Consider the following 21,426-nt stretch of genomic DNA (forward strand, 5'->3'; position numbering starts at 1 on the left):
CAAAATAAAATACTCATGCGCCGAATCCCAAAAAAGGATTAGGCTGTGGACCAAGTCTATTACATGCTTAGTCTTTGCATATTTAATTTTTATTGTATCTTTATGACTTATTTCATTTCATGAATATCAAATGATAATAAAAATCCCTACCTACCGACCCAACAAAATTTAAGAATAGTACCCAGAAACAAAACATTATTTTTTCAGCCTTGGAAATTTCTCATCAACTGACTGGCATGCACCAATATCTGTCTTACATGCACTGGAAAGTCGATTTATTCTATAAAGTATTTTGCTGTGTCAAAGATTCAGCAAATGCTGCTGTAGGCTATACAACTCTGTATATAGCGTGCATATTACAAATTGAAACACTAGGTTACCGGTCGACATTAAATCACGTAATAATGCATCAATTTTAAAGAATTTAATGAATGAACGTGTCACATGACAACTAATTTCCCCGAATACACAATGACCCACGTTCTATGCCCGGGGACTGTGTAAATGTTTTTGATGCTTTACACCGTCCGTGAGACCCCAAACGATAGCCTAAGACGTTGAGAGACACCTCAGTCCGCCATGTATTACACATGAATGCAAACCGGGTCTATCAGTATTGAGTATATATGTTTTAGTGGTTTATATCCACAAAGACAGTCCAATGGTCTCCAAGAAGCAACGATGTTCCAACACTATAATGCACGAAATGAAGGATGTAACGGATATATACGGAAAGTGCAATCATATTCAGGCTAGAAACCACTAATTCCACTTCCCATAGGCTTCTATGCTAATTTCACAATATCCAATGGCTTCTCTGGACTTTACCTTAACTTTAACCTGCAGAGGACTATATATCAGCATGATTCTACATATGTCAGCTCACAATCCTCAGAATGGCATATGGGGTTAGCAGACTTGCAGTGCAGTACTGGTCACCGGAAGTGAAGGGTCTATAAATAGCATGGGAAATCCCAGTGTTTTCACAAGATAGTGGTATATTTAAAAATCATTATGGAGATTAGGCTTCACATCACAAGAAGCAAAATGCACCTATAAAATGTACAGAAATGTTTTTCCTTTCAGAAACTGTTTCAATTTTTTAAATAAGATGAGAACTTTTTTCACAGCACTATGAGGAACAAGGGTAATTTCTGCGTAGGACTATTTTTGCGTACGTTCCGAATGCTCATTGGTTGAATTGGTGGTCTGTAACCTATATGGCCTTAACCGCAGTAATGAAAGTGAGTTCTTCCTCATTTCTAACCTAATTTTTGCTCAAATCTATACAAAACTTGATTTCAAGTGCTGACTACCACCATATTTAGGTAAATATAGCCCTCAAAGTTTAATATTTGATATTTTTACTAAATTTTCTACACTTTTTACAAGATAGGACATAAAAATCAGCCAAAAAGACCAATTTTCCATAATTTGGACCTATAACTTAAAAAAATGCATATTTTGAAGGATTTTTGTAGTGTATTCCTCTCATGGCAAAGTTTACAAGATCTTCAAGTAGTTTAAAGCTATTTCAAGAAACTTTTCATTTTGTCATGGCTTCATCTTAAGGCTAGAAACCACTAATTCCACTTCCCATAGGCTTCTATGCTAATTTCACAATATTCAATGACTTCTCTGGACTTTACCTTAACTTTAACCTGCAGAGGACTATATATCAGCATGATTCTACATATGTCAGCTCACAATCCTCAGAATGGCATATGGGGTTAGCGGACTTGCAGTGCAGTACTGGTCACCGGAGGTGGTCTATAAATAGCATGGGAAATCCCAGTGTTTTCACAAGAAAGGGGTATATATAGAAATCATTATGGAGATTAGGCTTCACATCACAAGAAGCAAAATGCACCTATAAATTGTACAGAAATGTTTTTCCTTTCAGAAACTGTTTAATTTTTTTAAATAAGATGAGAACTTTTTCACAGCACTAAGAGGAACAGGGGTAATTTCTGCGTAGGACTATTTTTGCGTATGTTCCAAATGCTCATTGGTTGAATTGGTTGCTTGTAACCTTCAACTTTATTGTTATACTGTTATTTAAAAAGAGTTATAAATTCACATACAAAATATGAATTACTTGAACTAAATGAATCATTTTAAAGAACCGAAATTGAATATAAAATCACAAAGACAAGAAGTTTTGAAAATTAGTATTATAATCATGATATTGTTAGCAAAGAAGATCGAGGTCGGTGACACGATTGCAAATCTAGAAGATGTCATATAAACATGGAAAGTGATCTTGGAAATCTCGCTCATAACGAGCCAATTGACAACTCATTAAATGATGACTAGAATAGAAACATCACTGATGAAGAAACAAAGAAGGCCATTTCTTCATTAAAGCTCTAGAAGGCTGTCGGCATTGATAACGAATGAAATATTGCAAAACAAAATCGCCCCGTGCAGGTCCGGGTGTTAAAAGAATAGGCCTGCAGCAGCGCTAAGCTTGTCGTAAAAGGCGACTAAATAGTGCTCAGAAACCTAGCCGGGGGCTAGGCGCTCTGCCCACAGAGCAACTGGGATGTGTGCCCCAGGTGGTGGAATGGGGTACCCCTGGCGTGTTACATGCTGGGATTGTCAGGCTATAATACGGAAAACCTGACCGCAAACCATAGTGGTGCACCGTGTTGGGAACGATGCCACGTTCCTCGCACGTTAAAGAACCCTGCTGTGGTATTCGATAGGAGTAGGAACCTTTGCGCTCCGCCACAGGAGGCTAAATTGCCCGACCTTACCCATGCCCCTTTTTCCAGTGGCAATCAAAATTTGTCGACCCTATTATCCTTGTGACCCATCCTTTTTTTTCATTTCATGTTCATTTTGTCATCCATTTCATGTTCATTGTCTGAATATAGCTGAAATATTGCTGCTCGGACGTTAAACCCCAACAAACAAACAAACAGCAAAACAAAATCTAGCTTTAATATTGTACTCATTAAGTTATTCAATGTATGTCTAAAGAGATAGCACAGACTCTATGGAGTAGAAGCATAATCTGTCCTATCCTGAAACCAAGGAAAGACCATCATGATCCTTGTAAGAGAGTTCTTCGTGATGTCATCACTTACCTGTGATTTGGATTTGGTTGTCAAAAAATCCATCAAGTGGCATGGGGTATCAACTTTAAATGATCATAACGTTTCCATCTTTTAAGATAACTGAAAAATTATTTTGGTTCCCTACACTGCCAATAAAACTCTTTTTATCCATGGAATTTTTAAATAAATATTCAGTAATGAGACCATATGAGCATAAAAATTTAAAAATAATGTTCTATGAAAATTAAGGTTTACATATAAATATCATGTCAAATTTATTTTTCAAGTGAAAGAGTTATGAATTCACATACAAAATATGAATTCTTTTATCTAAATGAAACATTTTACAGAACCAAAATTGGATATAAAATTACAAAGCTATTAAGTTTTGAAAATTGGGATTCTAATCATGAAATTGTAAATTGTATATTTGCCAACCAATTTGATACTTAATGATATGCAAAATTAGTGAATATGACATCACTAATGAGATTGGCAAACTCTCCTATGGATACCAAAGTATCTGCTTAATGTCCATTGCTGCTGAACTATTTAAACTCTATATTGAATACTGGACTAGTGTCATTCTTGAATCGGGAGCAAATTTTACACAAAGAACAAAATGGATTTCGAAAGTTTCGTTCTTGTATTGATCACATGCACTCCTTAATTGTAGTCTTGAGAAATCGAAAAAATGTTGAAAAAAAAACACATTCCTCTGTTATGTGGATTTTTCAGACGTTCAACTCTGTCAATAACATATTTCTGTAGGAAAAACTTGTAGTATACAATGTGAACGGACAATGTCTCCAAGTAATTAAAAACATGTATTTCGATCTAAGTTGTATAAGGATAAACAAACAATTAACTGATTGGTTTTTGGTAAAGAAAGGAGTACAGAAAGGAGACAGTTGAGTACCTACACTATTTGCACTCTTCGCTAAAGACCTCATACCTGGAAAAAGTTCTCTAGCATATGGTATTACTTTGGAAGAAGAATATTCTCTCAGCACATTATTTTATGATGATGACATTGTTTTGTTTTCCAACTCAGAAGGTCTACAATCACAATTTGATAAATAGGGAGAGTGGTCCATAATATGGATACTTCAAGTGAATATTGATAAAAAAAAAAGTACAATGTTTGTCTACTGACACACAAAAAAACCCATGAAAACCAAGTATCTACAGACAGCCAAAAAGACATAAAAAACTAATTGTCTACAGACATCCAAAAAGATATGAAAACTATGTCTACAGACACCCGAAAATACAGATAAAAATAGTGCATGCATTTATAAACCAAACAAAAACTTTATAGCTGATTAAAAAGCATATTATTTATTTTTATTTAGAGATTAATAGCTTATGGCTTGCTTGGTTCTTTAATTCATGTTATGTTTTCTTGGTGAGAACCTGTATTTATCATTGCTATTAAGTTTAAAAGACTTGTACAAAGGATTTTACTGACATATCACAGGTTAGTCCATAACACAGCTTACTGCTCCTTCAAAAAAATGTAATATAAAAAACTAATAATTTCATCAACAACCATAAATAAAATAATAATTTAATTAATCATCAGCTAAAATTGCATATGGATTCTTGCTAGTCATTTCATAATCAACTTCCTCCTCAGATGAATTTTCTTCTTCATTTTCATCTTTTTCATAATCAAAGTCAACATCACTATCTTCCTGAGATGACTCTTCCTCAGGAAGAACATACTTTGCTAATTTTTCTTTTAAAGCTGCTGTATCTCTATGTGTCCTCCATACATCTAAAAAAGTTAAAGCAAGTAAATTTAAAGTAAAGGGTTTAAAAAAAAAACTCAAAAAAAGGTATCGTACCATCTATATTAACGTTCAGTTCAGGAATATAATTTAAATCATAATACTTTGAACAATTAAGAAGTCAGCTCACAAGCAAATCTGTTTAGGACAGTTTATGTGGGAGATTTTCTCCCATTGACACTGTCTCATGTGGGAAATTTTTACGTAAAAACAAACTTTTTTGGGAAAAACCAATCATTTAGTGCAGTGTATTTTTTACAGAAAATTTAGTAATTTCAACCAAAAACCTTCAGAACATCTTCCATTTTTTTAAGTGGGACATTTTAAATTTTTCTTTGTGTGGGAGTCTCCCCTTAATATTGGAGATTTATCAGGGATGAAAAAGTCGCCATAAATAATTGTTTTTTTTTTTTTGTCATTATTGACCAAATTGCCTTCTACATTTTTGTAATGGCAAGGAATAAGCCCTATTTGTTCATATTAATAAATGTAGTGACTTTTTTTAACTCTCAGGAAAATTTATCAACCATTACCTCTATTCTTTGTAAATCCAGAAGGTCTGGTGGCCAAACAGAGTCGTCCATCAAGACCCATTCTCATAATCATATTGGAGGATCTATTTATATCAGGTCGACCCGCCTTTGCCGTTAGTAAGCCCCTCTTCAATGCCCATGCTAAGAAAATATAATATAATAAACATCTGCTTTTTTTAAGTGTGATAACTCTAAAACACAACAAAAATTGATAAAATATGAAAAAAAAAATTAACATAAAATCATGACAAACACTGTACCCAAAAATCTACAAATTCCTCCAAGCATTTTTTTTTAATATATCCTGTGGACAGACAAACAGACAGAAATGTTAACCATGATACATACTTCATAATGGCATATAAAAAAGTTTCAATAAGAAAATATTGATAATGTTTATCAAATACATAGATCTCATTTAACTCTTAGGAACAACTTCTAAAATTGGCAGTTCAATGAAACTTGTATCTTATAGAATTTCTCTTCAAGTTTTATTAATGATTACCAGAAAATGCCTTGAAGGGAGTACCTAGACATTATCACTGAAGTAAACACCAGAACAAATAGGGAATTATATAGAAACAACATTCAATCTTGATATACAATGAATTTAGATTGTGAAAAATAGTTATTTAACATAGCATAAGTTTTTAAGTAGAATGAAAATAATCAGAAGACTAAAAAAATTGCAATCAGACTTAAGAAATAGGAAATTTATACCAGGTTTAAGAAAATGTTTATTTTTACCTCTAATTCCTAACAAGTTAAGTCCATAATAACAACAACATACCTTCACAGATATCATATGGAGACCATTCCTTTGATCCTGGGTCAGGATGTTGTAGGTGTAATATATTAACTACATTAATCCTCTCAGATAGATATCGTACTGCACTGAATGGTTCCCTGATTTGAGATATTGGATACATTCCCGCAATCACCTGTTAACAACAAAGTAAATTCTGGCAAGCACTGGTCGATTACAATGTAACTTCCTGTAAGTACTAGTATATGATAAAGTAAATACAAGTTTGCCAAAAGAAAGCAGTTTAACAGTGAAAGTTTTTTAACTGGTACAATTTTAGCTCCTATAGCTAGCAAAAAAGATCGGATAAGTTTTACTCAAGTTTTTATAGATAAACTAATTAATGTTGATGGACACCAACAGGGTGATACCATTATTGACACCAAAAAAATATTGCGATCATGTAACAAAAGAACATTCCTGAATTCATGACACACTTACTCAAGTTTTCAGGGATTGTACTTAAGGGAAAATACTTGCTAAATGCAAGTTAAAATTCAATTTTGTTGGTAGAAATTATTTACACTTAGTTAAATTTGCTTGTGGAATTCTATATGTTTTATAAGTTCAGTTCAGAAATAACACAAGAAACTTTAATTCAGCTAGTGTAAATTGTCAGTACTTGCTAAATCAAATTAGTGGAAAAATTTCTTTAATTCAATCCGTGGTTTTCTATAGGAACACTAAAAAGATAATCCTGTTTTTCTATCTTTTTTTCTCCAGTCTTGTGTGTTAATTTGATATTTTTTGGAATATGAAATACAATACCTACCTGTAGAGCCTTATCCACTTTCGATGGGAAGACAAGACCTGGACAATCACACAGTTTAACAGTTTTAGTCAGGTATATAGTCTGGAAGTGTTTGGTATGACCTGGTGTACGAGATACACTGACAACCTAGAATCAATATTGAACAGAACTATTATACCATATACTTACAACATAGAAACTGAAGTCACTTTTATAAGTGGTTAATTTATAGAAGTATTTTTAAAAAGAACATAACAGGAAATGAATTCTCAATAATCAAAATTTTTAACAGATAAATGATCTGTGTAAAAAGCATGACGCAATATGTATAGGAACAGAGCCATGTTCACATTTAAAGTTATTTGAGTGAGTACTTTTCACTAGAATATCACTATTTATGTGGTTGGTGAAGCTATGAGGTAATACTCAACACTAAATGTCATTTTTTTAAAGAAACCAACATACTCAAATGATGCACAGGAAAAAATGAAATATATGTTTTCATGCTACATACACTTATGTATGTTTATGATCCATGTGTATGATCTATGTGTTTTTATTACATGAAAACATATGTTACCTAAAGTAATAGAAAAATATGCTTTTTATATAGGTAGTGCTACGGTAGGGTAAAAAATAAAGGTAAAGTTTACATGAAACTCAGTATAAACTAGAAATGAAGAATAAATATAATTAAGATATGACAAACTCAATCTTCTATGTTATCTAATAAAAAAAAAAAAAAACAATGTCATCACAATTAATTTTACTATCATAACACATCCATATGTAGACATCATCCATAATACATCACACAAAGTGATGTCAATTATCATTAATTAAGAATGGTATTAGTAATAATGGGAATAGATATGTTTTATTAATAAGTTATACATGTACCTTTGTGCCTTTTAATCCATTAAGTAAGGATGATTTGCCAACATTCGGGTAGCCTGTAAAGAAGGGGAAAAATAACTTTTGAAAAAAAAAAAAAAAAAAAACATTAATAAATGTTGTTTTTTAAGTTAAAAAATAATTTTTCACTGATTTTTTTAAGTAATATCCAAACAGAGGTTACTGAATGGTTTATCAGAAACTTGTTATTTTAAGGCCAAATGCTTTAGTTGGATTTCAACCTATAACTGCACAATCTTGTACTCTAAATCATATATCCATAATATAAACCAATATATTCTGAGATACTTATTTTTGTGTTACAGGATATTAATGTCATTTCCCTACTATTCAATTTTGCTACCAGCATTCTGTTTAACATGTATCCATAACAAAGGTCTTATTCACAGCAGTTTATTTTGGAAATTTTTTCTTGACCTTGGAATTAGCAAAAAATAAATTGTTCATGAAAATTATGTGGTTTTCAGTAATAGCAGGCTGGTAGTATCTCCTATACTGAAAACCTTATTGTTTGAGTCACAAATATGTGTAACAGTGTAAATGAGTATTGTCATTTTCCTAGAGCAAATTAAAGGTTATTGAGAAAAAAATCATCTTACCAATACAACCTATTGTTAAAATGCCATTTTTATATTTTTCTGTAGAAGTGGGAGCCCCAGCCACTGTCTCCCCAATGGATGTCTCTTCAACAAGAATTTCCTCTCTTGCAGCCTCCTCATTGATACATAAACTTTCAGATTCAATCTTATGCCTCCATGATGAAAGATCAACTATTTCAAAAATAATAATATAAATGACTAATTGTGCAGTATTTAAAATAAAACACTATTTATTAAGTAAAATAAACATTTTATTATTACAAGCTGGCAGAATGTTGATTTATCAGTGTTAAAGCAATGCATTGTGACTTTAATTATTCAAAAAATAAATTTTCTTTCTATGAAATGTCTAGGAATGCTTTTCACCAGGAATGTTCACATATTAAAGACATGATACTTAACAGTAACCTGCCCAACCAATAAGTTTTTACATCGTAGATTTATCACGAACCATTTTTAGTAGTTGTAGGTTTATCGTACAAGCTTACAATGCCCGAGTAATTTTAATCTCCCCATGGTTTTGTAGGTAGCACTTTCCGGTCTTATCCTAAAGCATCTCACAAGCCTTGCAATATTGCAAAGTTTCAATAATGAAGTTAGTTAAAGAGCATCATAGAAGAGCTACCATCATGTAAAGGACAACAAATTCCTAATATCAGTACTAAGCCATACATACCATTATTATGAACAATTTTTTCACAGATCTCTAGAAGTTCATAAGCTCCTAAGTTTGATGTAAACCTCCCACCTTTTCTCTTTCTTCTTCTTTTGCTCTCTTAAATTAAAATAATAAAGTTAGATACATAAAATTGAAATAGCATGGAACACTTTCATCTCACAATTCCTCTCCTCAAATTCAAACTTTTACAGTAATTTAGTGCCAAATTTTAAGATATTACAATGAATTTGTCTGGCACACTATCTACCATATTCCCTCCTTAGTTCATTTATCACAGTAAATTACTGCAATATGTTAGACAGTGTTCTAAGATTCCACTTTCCTGTCATGTTCCATTTTCCCTTTGGCAAGTAGAAAACTTGAATTTCTGAAAGAAGTTATTAAGCATGAAAAGCAAACTTTAATTGTAGTCAAATTATATTTCATTTGAAGTCTTCCCATTGAAACCTAACATTTTAAAATCCTAGAACATAATGATTTTAATTATATTATTATATTGGTGCAAAAACATACCTGTTTACAAATGGAATGCTGAGTTCAGATATAACTCTCATTAAAAATATACACAAGAACATTTCAGTCTGTAGAATCTTTACACTTATCAGATGTTGAAAGTTTTTTATTCACCGAAATTGGAATTATTTCCTCCAACTACAATGCATATTTCCTTCCCGTGTGTTTTTTTTATAATACATATTTGCTGAATTTTTGCTAAAATGTTGCATAAAATTAAACAAACCTTTACGATAATGTTACCTTTTACAACATTTGGGGGATTGATACCCTCCCCACTCTCACCTGCTTAAGATAATAAAAAAGAAGTAGCATTAGTAAAATTACCTTTCCCTGGTTTTCTGTTTGTAACAGCATCTTTAGGGTAGGAGGTAAAACAAGCTACATGGATATCAGGGTATTTAGATAGAAAGTATTCCTTCCAAGCTATCACTAATTCTGGTGGTACCACATCTACTTTGTTCAACACTAAGATTGCATGTTTGCCTAGCTCTGACACAACATGGTGATATAATGCTGGTGAAAAATGAAGTAGCTGAAATAAAAAGAAGCTTCCATCTAAATTAATTCCAGAATTTATACATGTTCAAGAGCAAAAATGCATTAAAACTCCTTCCTTCTTGTTTTTTTTTTCATTATTATTATTATTATTATTATTATTATTATTATTATTATGTATTCATCCAATTTATAACCCTGCCCATCAAGTTTGGTTCCAGGCATAATTTCACTAAACTGACATAAAAAACAAAAATCTGCAATGGGAAGTGTTGAGCACTGGTCAATTTGATACAAAACAAGACACATGGTAGGCCTTGTGCTGAAATTTTTCATCCCAGTAGGGTTGTTGCTTTGGCATACTCACCATATCCATTCTCATAAGAAGAGCTGCAACAGGAAAATCCTAAATGAAATAGCTTCACAGAGTGCAGCATGATAGGATTGCAGTTGTCGAACCCTGACCAGTTTTGGCAAATATGGACACAATATCAGTTTTTGATACACTTAAGCATAGGAACATATAATTCATAATGGACACAATAACTGGTTTGGACACAATTGAGCACAAAATTTGAAATTCAATTAATTTTTTTCAAAATCAGACCAAAATTTAAAGTCAATATTTTTGGGTGTGTGGCTCATTTGACCCCTTGTTACACCATAGCAGTTAGAGATATCTGAAATCTGATTGCCATATACAGGCAGGGTTTTTCATAAGGAAACCAATAAAAAAAATTCTGAAATCTAAACTAAAATTAAAAAGTTGATATTATGGGGTGTGGCCCTGCTGACCCCTTATAACTCAAACACTGTAAGAGATATCTGAAATCTGATTGAAAGGTACAGGAAGGTATTGTCATAAGGTATCCAATATAAAAAGTTTCTAAATCAGACCAAATATAAACAATTTACTATCTTGACATCAGGAAAATGCATGTTTCTGGCCTCCCTTTATGACCCTAATTTCTGAAAAGTTAAAAATCTATCAAAGTCTGACCACTGCAGAATAGAATATTGTGAAACAATATCAAAGACATCCCTATGCTTTTATTGGAGTTTAATAGTTGTATTCTATGAAGATGCTTGTTTCAGGCACCTTTTAGCACCTAATTCTAAAACAGCTGGGGCATTAACCCCCAAAATTATTACCAACCTTTCTTTTGTGGTTTGAGACCTTGTTTTAAAATTTTATAAAGATCAACCAACTAATATTCAAGTTACTGTACAAATACCAAATGTCTACAAATGATGACGATGATGACTAGCATAACAACCACATGGACAATGACAGCAACATACCAAAATATGACCGCAAATGTTTTGCAGCCACATAAAAAAGCAGAATACTGTTTTGAAATGAAAAAAAAAGTTTAAATGATAGTGCTGTTATTATACGTTAGATAAGATCTGCAAAGTTTTAAGAAAATGAAACAGTATGTCTCATCAAAAATCAAATTGTTACTGTCAGAGACATTTCCTTTTTTCTATATTGTATAAGTGAATATGAGCTACTTTTAGAGGCAGTTCAACCTTGATAATTTTAAAGTCAAGTATTATCCTCATTTACAACTAACAAGGTATGTTCTAAAGCATTTCTGTTCACACAAAGAAAATTCAGTAAGGGCAATACAACAGGTTGCCGTAAAATATACCACAAAATAAGTTGGTACACAGGAAGAAGTGTGACAATCCTGAAATAGCATCCTCAATATGGGACTCCATATGAAGTTGCGTACAAAATATCTATTGGCTGTGATAAATAGTTGCTGAGAAAAAATGTTACTAAAATATTTTCCCCACCCCCCCTGATCAACATTTACCATTCTGTAAACTATTTTGCACGAATGCAAGATGGCAAAAAATTGAAAGAAAGCTAAACATTTAAAACCTTACAGGATATCTGATGTCCACTATCATTAAAATAATGTCTGACATTTCTAAAACTCTCCACAGTTGTCTCCATGTCTCAAGATTCAATTCAAAATAACTCAGCTCATTGTGGTCAAAGTTGGCAAAGATGTTATCTACATATTCCTGAAGAAAAAGGATTGTAAAAATTAAAATGATAAAATACTGTAAACATATTAATTTTTTAGGTGGACAAGAAAACATGAAAAATAGTACCCAAAATTATTTTTAACAAAAATATAATGCCATTCATTTATTCAAACCACAAAAATTGATACCCACAAATATGTTCATGTTACAGGATCCATGAAAATTAGAAACCCCAAAAATTAATACCTTTACAGTAAATACAACTATACATTGCCCACAACTGGACTAATACCCCCTGCATCCTCTTAAACCCTGTACATTTGAGGGAAAATGTGGATACATGATTCATACTGGACATAATTTTTATGGGTGATAAACTAAGCACTTCGCTACAATTTCTAAAAGAGTAATCGAGGGAACCAAAGTTATAGCAGTAATCAAAAGAATGTAATCCAGGGACAAAGACCAGACATGGAAAACAGACATACACAACAAAGAACATAAAGTAACTAAAATCATACATACAAAATAAAAAAAGCAAATGAGCACCCAACTCCAAACTGCAATCAGTACTATTTTTTCGGACCACACAATGACAGAATATGAGTGCTTATTTACTTTAAACATAAATTCCTGACAATATGCACATCCAAATATGGAATTTAACAGCCATTAAAATTTCATAATGATCCTACAAGTTGTTGTGGGAGAGTGGCGGACAATACATGAGACTATAGTTTTGCTGAATAAAAGTTCAACAGCTGTCATTTCTACAATTTTCATCCAATCATAAATTCCTGATAATATGCACATCTCCATGTAGTTACATTACATCCTTAAAATTTCATAACAATGCTGCAAGCAGCTCAGGAAATAGTTTGGACAGACAGACAGAGTTCAACCTGTATATCCCCCTAACTTTGTTTGTGGTTGGGAGGTTATAGGGAAAACAGTAATATTTACTTCCCAGCATTAGGTTGACCAATCGTGTACCCTATTCAGAGGAAAGGAAGTAGAACTTTGAAAGGACAGATTGGTGCACTGACAAAGTTTGTAATGATGATTTTTCTCTCTCAGATTCTTAAAGGATTAAAAATTTAACAAAAATTAAGTTTATCTTTTTTATCCTACAAAATTTAAAGTTTATGAAATTTTAAAAAGACTTCATATCACAAATGAATGCGGAACCAGAAAAATGCGAAACTTCCGGTGCCTTCAAACTTTTGATGGTGGTTGAAAAAAAAAGATGGTCAACCTCTATTCCCATGGTGATTTTTTTATCTCTGAATGAAAGTACTACAACAAAAAATGGTTTTTGAGTCCTACTTTTAATAATAAATTACTGAAAAACTTGAAAGGTTAGTATTGTCGGCTATGGAAAAATAAATACTACTGTTTTCCATATACCTGAATGGTGTTTTTCAATTTTTCAACACATGAAATACAACATCTTGATACTTGTAATATGTTTTTACATGGTATCACTAAGTTAAAACTTGAGACACAAAAATGACAGAAATAAGTGTGTTACTGTGGTAAAAAAATAACTGAATAACTTTCTGCGGACACCGCTTCATGGCGTAAACACACACTTACACCTGCATGACTTGAAGTTCCCAATGTAGGTGCACTCTTATTATGTATATCTGAATGTAAGAATCACTAACTTAACTCCTATCAATTGATATTTTTCTAAAAATAATGTTTTTTTTGCAATTCTTGAGGATTTTGAGAAAAACAGTTATTTCCCCTTTCATATCGTCACTTAATATCAGATTCATTCGTGTTGACCATGTTTTTGAAAAGATTTGGTTCAAATTACTGTTACGATAAATATTGTAGTTTATTTATGACAAGTCTGGAATAACAATTTTTTATCATACTTTAGTCATATTTCTTCCTGTAAACCTTGAATTGTCCGTAACTCAGTCTGAAGCTTAATTTTCATAGCATAAAACATATGAATTCCATGTATTTTGGTAATATGGTGGCAATATGTGATTTTTTTCATGTAATAAATACAATATTCTGTCTTATATAGGTATAAGCAATCAAGAATAGATGTCAATTGCCAGGTTTTAGAGGTTTGACTGAACAACTGTGCCCTGCCGCATCACCACAGCCATATGTATTTGAACACTTGATTTGAAAATAACCTTCTCAAAAGATTCATGTAAGTATTTTTATTTGTAAACATACACCGCACAATCATATTGTGTAGTTAGAATGCTGATTTTATCCTTTACCAGAAAAAAAAATGCATTTTAGTTTAAAATATGTGTTTTTCATTACCTAATTTCCCTAGGCCAATAGCAAGAAATGGATAATAGAAGCAAATTTTACAGTTTTTTATGTATTAGGGCTATGTTTCTGTAGGAAATACACTACTTTATCAAACTAATGATGAAACAAGGGTGTATTTTGTTCAGCTGTCACTATTTATGGAATGAACAGCATTGAATTTATTTTTTTTTTGCAGGAGGGAAAAAAATCTGTCTTGCATGATGTGCACAGTGATTCTAATATGCCCTGGCAAGGATCAAACCAAAGTACGAGAGCTCTGTAACTTTTCCTGTTTGTTCATTCAGATGAGTGAAGGTATAATAATAGTTTGGAACCCCCTCTTTATAAAACATTTCTGTATCTGCCCCTGTTAACAATGATTAAACTAGTAAATTAGGACTGAGGGGCACTATTTTAGAAAAGAGAGCACTTTAATCAAATCATACGGGCACACTTAAAAAAAAGTGGGTAAAATTATTGTAAAATGATTTCAGTAAGCATTTATATGCCCACTGAGCTAAAATATAGACAAAAGAGACAATAACAAATAATGTTGTTTTGAATGGCACACCAAAAGAAGGGATGCTGTAATGCATAATTTCTTTACAATTTAAGTTGGCTGCATTTAATCATTTCTCTTTTTCATCTAATCCAGTTTTAATTACACATACCCTAAAGTATTTATTCTCTGTTCTTTCTAACTCCTTGGTAGACATACTATACTTCCACGGTGGTCTTTTTGCAATATCTATATATGGTTCATCTTGATCATCTGAGACATCTAGTTCAATCTGTGTGATATAATATATTGAAAAATGCATTATCACAGTGCTGAATCACTTAACCTTCCCATGACACAGAAAATATTGGCATTAGTTACAAAGGAGCATTTGAAAGGAGACAACCATATCTCCTAATTTACATGATTTAAGTGTGATTTTAGGATTTTGACCATTTGTCCTGCTAACACGATTTTTCAGGTCAAATTTGTCCCAAAACCCCAAAATTACCCATAAAACTCTGAATTCAAATCCCTAAACTCATGTTTCAATCTCATTTCTTTGATTAGAAGACCCATAAATCTGATAAAAGATATTAATTGCTGTCTAAACAGGTAAGGTATGTATTGTGGCAGGTCAATAATCTCAAAAGAGCAATCGGCTGATCAGGGTTATGATGACTGACAATAAGAAAATAAATCCCGATTGGATCTACCACTATTTTATGAACAGCCAATCCTATTCTAAAGACAAATTTCCACTGCACAATTAATTTGACAAATAGTGGGGTACTCTAAATTTTACAGGTCTAAAATTTGTAGAACCACTAGGTAACACTAGGTAAATTAACATTGTTTCTACAAAATGAGTTGAATGTTTTTTACCTCTCTTATAACCCTAACTTTTTTTTTACATTTTCTGTAATTTCAACAGTGCAGTGTATTTCCCCAAAAGTTTTGAAGTTTGAAAAAAAAACTATTCCTTTTTAATGGTGATGATTTTCGAACTTCTCCAACTAACCAACATCATTTAAACTACCTCTGGTAACGGTTTCAGAACTTGTCTTCCTAATTCCCTCTTTCTTTTTAATTCTGAATTCGATTCTTGTAAAAACTGTAACTGGTATCTATAAAGAAATCATAACAAAAATTATTTTAACCCCATATAATTATATGAAAAACACTAACAAACAAGGAAATGACTGAACAAACTCTAAAGGCTTGCAAATCTTGTTTCATGACCATGTGAAATTTTAAAGGAAAGGAAGGACTTTTCAAAGAAAGTGGAATTTGTTGATCCTAGAGTTAAAAGTTCAGAGTTTACTTTTTAGAATATCAATGATTTGAAAAAATAAATAAGAAAGGGATAAAATAAAGTAAAATACTTTGATCTTTTCATGTACCTATTGCATTTTTTTAATCAGTTGTTTGATTCAAATTTTTTTTTCAAAAGAAAAGATCCTGAAAATATATGATGTCTAAATATACCTTGCGTATTAAGTCTTGTCCATATGTTTTAAACTAGAACATAACTTACAATACCTATATTTAGGCAGCACAGTTTAGCTACTGGTATTTTCCAAATATGGAAAGTTCTTAAAATGGACATTAACACAGATTTAGTAATTAATCATTACCATGCATGATTCACTTAAGAGACAATATGTTTATTTTTAGTTTTTATTACATATAATGCAAAATTCAAACAACTCTTTCCCTTCTTTTCATAAATTTGAAAATAAAAAAACATAAACCATTACATAAATAATTCTAGGTGAAATAAATGTTATACATACAAATCAGAGTGGCTATGTATCTTTACTGAATTAGTTTACATGTTTAAAACTAATGTTAACTAGTAAAATAAATTATTTGCAGGGTACAACCACAAAAGTTGAACCCTGAACACATCAGTTGGGGCAAATATCGACACACGATTCGAGCTTGATACAGCTCTGTATTTAAACTGTGATTAAACATTTAGCACTGACAAGAATTTGACCAGTCACAATCCCCAAATCAGTCCAATTTCTTTTTGTGGTATGGCACTTTCTGGTACAATTTCAAAGAAATCAATTTCAGTTTTTTCTGAAGTTATTGTTGGGACATCAAATGTTTATAAACACTGGACGATGACACCATATTCACAACAGCATCATAACATTACATGTACATGCCTGTAGTATCTCAGATTAAAATCCCATAGACAAACCTGTTGGGATTGAAAGGTTTGGTAGATTCTACAGGTTGTTGATTTATTGATAATTTATCACTTATATGAGGTTCTGACTCTTTATCATTAGATGCTAGTAGTTTTTCCTCCACAAGACCAAACTTAGAATTAGACGCTGAGTCATCCTGCTTTGAGTCATCATTTTCTGAGTCATTTCCTTCTGTTGAAGATACTGATGCTGAAATAAATAGGACATGACTGATAAGTATTTAGGTTAACACAATTATACAATTCTAGGTTTAAATTTCTTCATTCACATTCCTCCTAAATTGATAAAATTTGATAATCAAAGTGCTGTCAGCACTGGAGGTTTTTTTATGAAATTGTAGCGTGAACAAAATTCAAAAGATTACATGATGTAAAATAAAATTGTGATCATACATTTGTATTTTTCATATTTGATATCAAGAACTGCTTTTTTCCTAATATTTATAAACCTGATTTCAATCCATACTTCTGATCCAACTTCAAACACACATACAAATTTTGTTCCATTTGATCTTTTTCCTAACTTTTAAACCTAACCAAAATTAATTTGCATTAACATTAACAAACTACAGTAACAGACTATTGATTATACAATGTACTCAATTAAAAACCAATTTCAGCTAAAGAAACAAATTTCCTTGATGAACAAAAGATTTTCAAAAACCTTACACTTTACAATCCCAGTCTTCCTTTTATGATATGGCACCTTGTAGTAATTTTTTGTGAAATCCATTCACTGTTACTCATTATTGTATGAACATAATAAGAATGCTGGTTTCAGGCCATCTTTTGGCCCATAATTCCTGCATGGTTCAAGTCCTAACCAAAAAAATTAATCCCGGCTTTCCTGTAGCGGTAAGGCACTTGTAATACAATTTCAAAGAGATCCATTCACCATTGACTGAGAGTCAAGTTAATATTGTCTGTACATCAGGAAAATGCATGTTTCTGGCCACCTCTTTTGGCCCCTAATTTCTGAAAAGTTCAAGTGTTTACTTCCAAAATCAAACCAAGTCTGACTATTGTGCTATCGAATATTTAGGGACAATAGTGGTCTTCTGATGATTGATCAAAGTCTTGGTTTGTTTTCTTTCTAGATGTGATCAATTCATTGAGATTTTCATTAACTGATTGTTTGACAAAATGACTGTTCACTTTTCATGTTTTTCAAACTTTTGGGCATTATTTTTTTTTCTTCTTCTTTAACACCAAAGTTCTAGCTATAGATCACAAATGAGGACATCATTCAGAAATATGCAAATTTAATAGTTTTGCTCAAACTGTAATCAGTTTTAGCATAGTATATGCATGTAGAACAACCAATTACAATCAATAGTTGGTTGGTTACTACTAACCAATAATAAAGGATAATAAATTGATACTTTTAACTGATTTGACAACACTATAGAACAATATCATAAACATTCCTTAATTGGCTTGTATATAGTTAACTTCTACGAAATGCTTGTTTTAGGTCACTTTTTGGACCTTAATTCTAAAACAGTTTGGGCCATTACCCCCAAAATCATATGATCTTTCCTTGAATGGTTTTGAACCTTGTAATAAAATTTTATTAAGATCAACCAACTAATACTCAAATCACCACATGAAAACCATGTTGGCTATGGACAACAATGACAGATGTGATCATAAATAAAAGTCAATCCTAGAAGTAACAAAAATTGACTGTCCTAACTGTCAAATTTTAACACTTTCTTTAACCAAGCAAATAAAAATGTTTGATAAAAGAATTAAAGATTGTGTCTCAGAAAAAAAACAAGTTAATATTCCCTGATAATCTTGAGGTCTTTTCTATTTTTTTCTAATTTCAAAAAGAAATAAATGTGGTTTAAAAAAAGTTTAGGAAATGTATGTATCTTTCTCTGCTGTTTATTCCTCTGGCTGTTCAAGAACCTAACCCACCTCTGACAAAATATAGCTTTGATCATATCATCCTTATCAAAGTATTATATAGCTTTTCTAAAGATGCAAGTCAATTCAGCCACACTACCACATCAGCCATAGTCACTTCGGCCATAGTTATCTTGGCCACAGTATATTTCGTCCATAATTTTTTTAAATATTGGATATGGTTATAAATACATGTATTACACAAATTTGTGCTTCAAATGTGCCTTTGGTTAACATGCATAGAACCCTGAAAAATTTATTCAAAATCTGTCACAGTTGTCTTATTGTTGGTAAAAATTCTTTGTTTAAACAATCTTTTGAACAGATATGTGTAATTTGCATTTTTAATACCAAAACTTGTATATACTGCTGTACCCTCTTTCCAATGTATACCTAGTTCTAATGTATTATTAATATCCCTTTTTGTACGGAACTGATTGCACATGCTTGGGTCAGAGGTCAGGGGTTGTTGATACTGAACCGGGCCTGTTTCATGAAAACAACAACAAAGATCAAACTGCCAGTATTCCAGGTAATTTTCAAGTTTTAAGCCCAACATAGAGTATTTCCAACTTTTCCAAAACCTCTATATGCCATATTATTTAATCCCTTTTAGAAATGTAGAAAATACGTATGAAACCAATCAATCGATATTGATTTATCATCTGCCATTAATAAAGCTTCCCAAACAACAATCATGTGACCAAAATATGTCATGTGTCATACAAATTAACTATGGAAAGCCAGATTAACAAAAAAATGAACATTTTCTGAGGATATGACAAATTAAAATATCAAACATATTTTCCCTCATCTTAAAAGCATTCTGCTTAGAAAAATTCAATGGAAATTAATAGTTAAGCAGTATTTAACACTAGAAAATTTTCACAATGAACAAATTTAAGCTAATTTGAGATATTTTTTTTTTTATTATTTACAGATATATAAAAAAATGAAGAAAAAACAGTATCATCCTGATGCTTAGAAATCTGCCTTCAATGCAGTACAGAATGGATATTTTTTTTGTTTTACAGTTTTTTTTTATGCTGTTGATTTTATTAAAGTTGTTCAAATGTATAAATGATTTAATTTAAGTTAGAATTATATAAAATGAAAAATAAGTTGCACAAAAATGGTATATGAAATACTTATATAAGAATATTGAAATATTTATCAATTAAAAATTAGCAAGTTTCAATAATCTAATGATTGAGATCACCTAGTACATGTATATCAGTTTTAAGTAATCTAAAATATTCTAAATGATTTCATTTCTTAATCAATTTCAATCAAATGACTATTTGAATAGGAATTGAAATAATTTGCCTTAAATAATGAAGTGTTTAAATTCTCACATATAAATATTTCTCTTTAAATAGACTAAAAAATAGATTCTATGAAGTTATTTTTGTCCAGTGCTAAATTTTTTTCCAATAAATCCAATACTAGCATATTTCTATTTATTTTGTGGAAATGTATTGTATCCTATATGGCTCCCCATACTTGTTTAATCTCTGAACCGGAAATGCACGGATTTGGGGTACAACAATAATGGCAGATGAATGACATTCGATTTTCAGTAACTGGTGTAATAATTAAAGACATGCACATAACATAATTTACAGAAGTGGAAAGTAGAATGTCTAAATTTTATTTTTATGAATAATAGCGTCGTCTGGTCAAATCGGTAACTCGATCGGAAGAATATTATTTTGACCAATGGAATGGGGATACCCCAGTATACACATATACGAAGATATCTACGATTGAAAAATATTATTTTTTTCATCTCAGCATATGGACTTGGTAGTTCTGATCGGCTTCTGGTCAATTTCAATTCCTTCAATTTAAAAATCAAATTAAAACGTGACATCACACCGAAAATGAGAATGTGTGAAATATTTGTGGCTTTCAGGAAGAACTGATTTTGTTCTGGAAATGTACAAATTATTAAACATTAAAATTGGAGCTGCTGGTGAGGGTAAAATGAAATTTTATGTATGTGAAACTCATGGTGCTCGTTAGTCCAAATAATTATGCCGATTTGGAGGCATAATTCTTATTTTGCTTGGTCACTATTGTGAAGCATAAAGTAACCACATCAAGTCTCAAAGTCAAGACTACAAGTACAAGAGAAAAAAATACTAACCATAAAACTATATTAACCTTTGTAAACATGTCATGATAAATAAATGGCTAAAACAACTAAATTCTACCACTTTGTTTTCGTTTCTTTCTTTCCTGCAACTGCACCTTCTTCTGTTTTCCACTGTAAGGTTTTCTCCGAGGCATGGTATTCATTCAATTCAAAAAGATCTTCTGTTGCGCAATATTTCTTGTCAGAGTTATCGCCCTTTGGAATG

The 21,426-nt window shown here is 31.6% G+C and overlaps 1 protein-coding gene across 1 annotated transcript; it reads right to left on the reverse strand.

Moving 5' to 3' along the window:
• Positions 1-4,618: 4,618 nt before the first annotated feature.
• LOC148612482 (guanine nucleotide-binding protein-like 1) lies at positions 4,619-21,417 on the reverse strand. The gene is made up of 13 exons (XM_088593963.1): positions 21,280-21,417; positions 17,144-17,342; positions 15,971-16,058; positions 15,104-15,223; positions 12,045-12,185; positions 9,978-10,185; positions 9,135-9,233; positions 8,459-8,629; positions 7,845-7,897; positions 6,966-7,091; positions 6,179-6,329; positions 5,389-5,529; positions 4,619-4,842 (listed from the first exon to the last, which is right to left on the reverse strand). The coding sequence occupies exons 1-13, from the start codon at positions 21,362-21,364 to the stop codon at positions 4,637-4,639; spliced, it is 1,788 nt and encodes a 595-aa protein (XP_088450089.1). The 5' UTR covers positions 21,365-21,417; the 3' UTR covers positions 4,619-4,636.
• Between the last annotated feature and the right edge of the window lie 9 nt (positions 21,418-21,426).

This window comes from Perna viridis, chromosome 7, assembly GCF_037379345.1.
Source record: "Perna viridis isolate PV_CMFRI_1.1 ecotype Kerala chromosome 7, ASM3737934v1, whole genome shotgun sequence".
NCBI lineage: Eukaryota > Metazoa > Mollusca > Bivalvia > Mytilida > Mytilidae > Perna > Perna viridis.

Coding starts and splice junctions, on each gene's coding strand:
- LOC148612482 (XM_088593963.1), bottom strand. CDS start 21,364: ATGAATACCATGCCTCGGAGAAAACCTTACAGTGGAAAACAGAAGAAG. Junction 12,186..15,103: donor CAGAGAATAAATACTTTAGG/GTATGTGTAATT, acceptor CTTTTTCTTCAG/GAATATGTAGATAACATCTT. Junction 6,330..6,965: donor AAGTGGATAAGGCTCTACAG/GTAGGTATTGTA, acceptor TGTTGTTAACAG/GTGATTGCGGGAATGTATCC.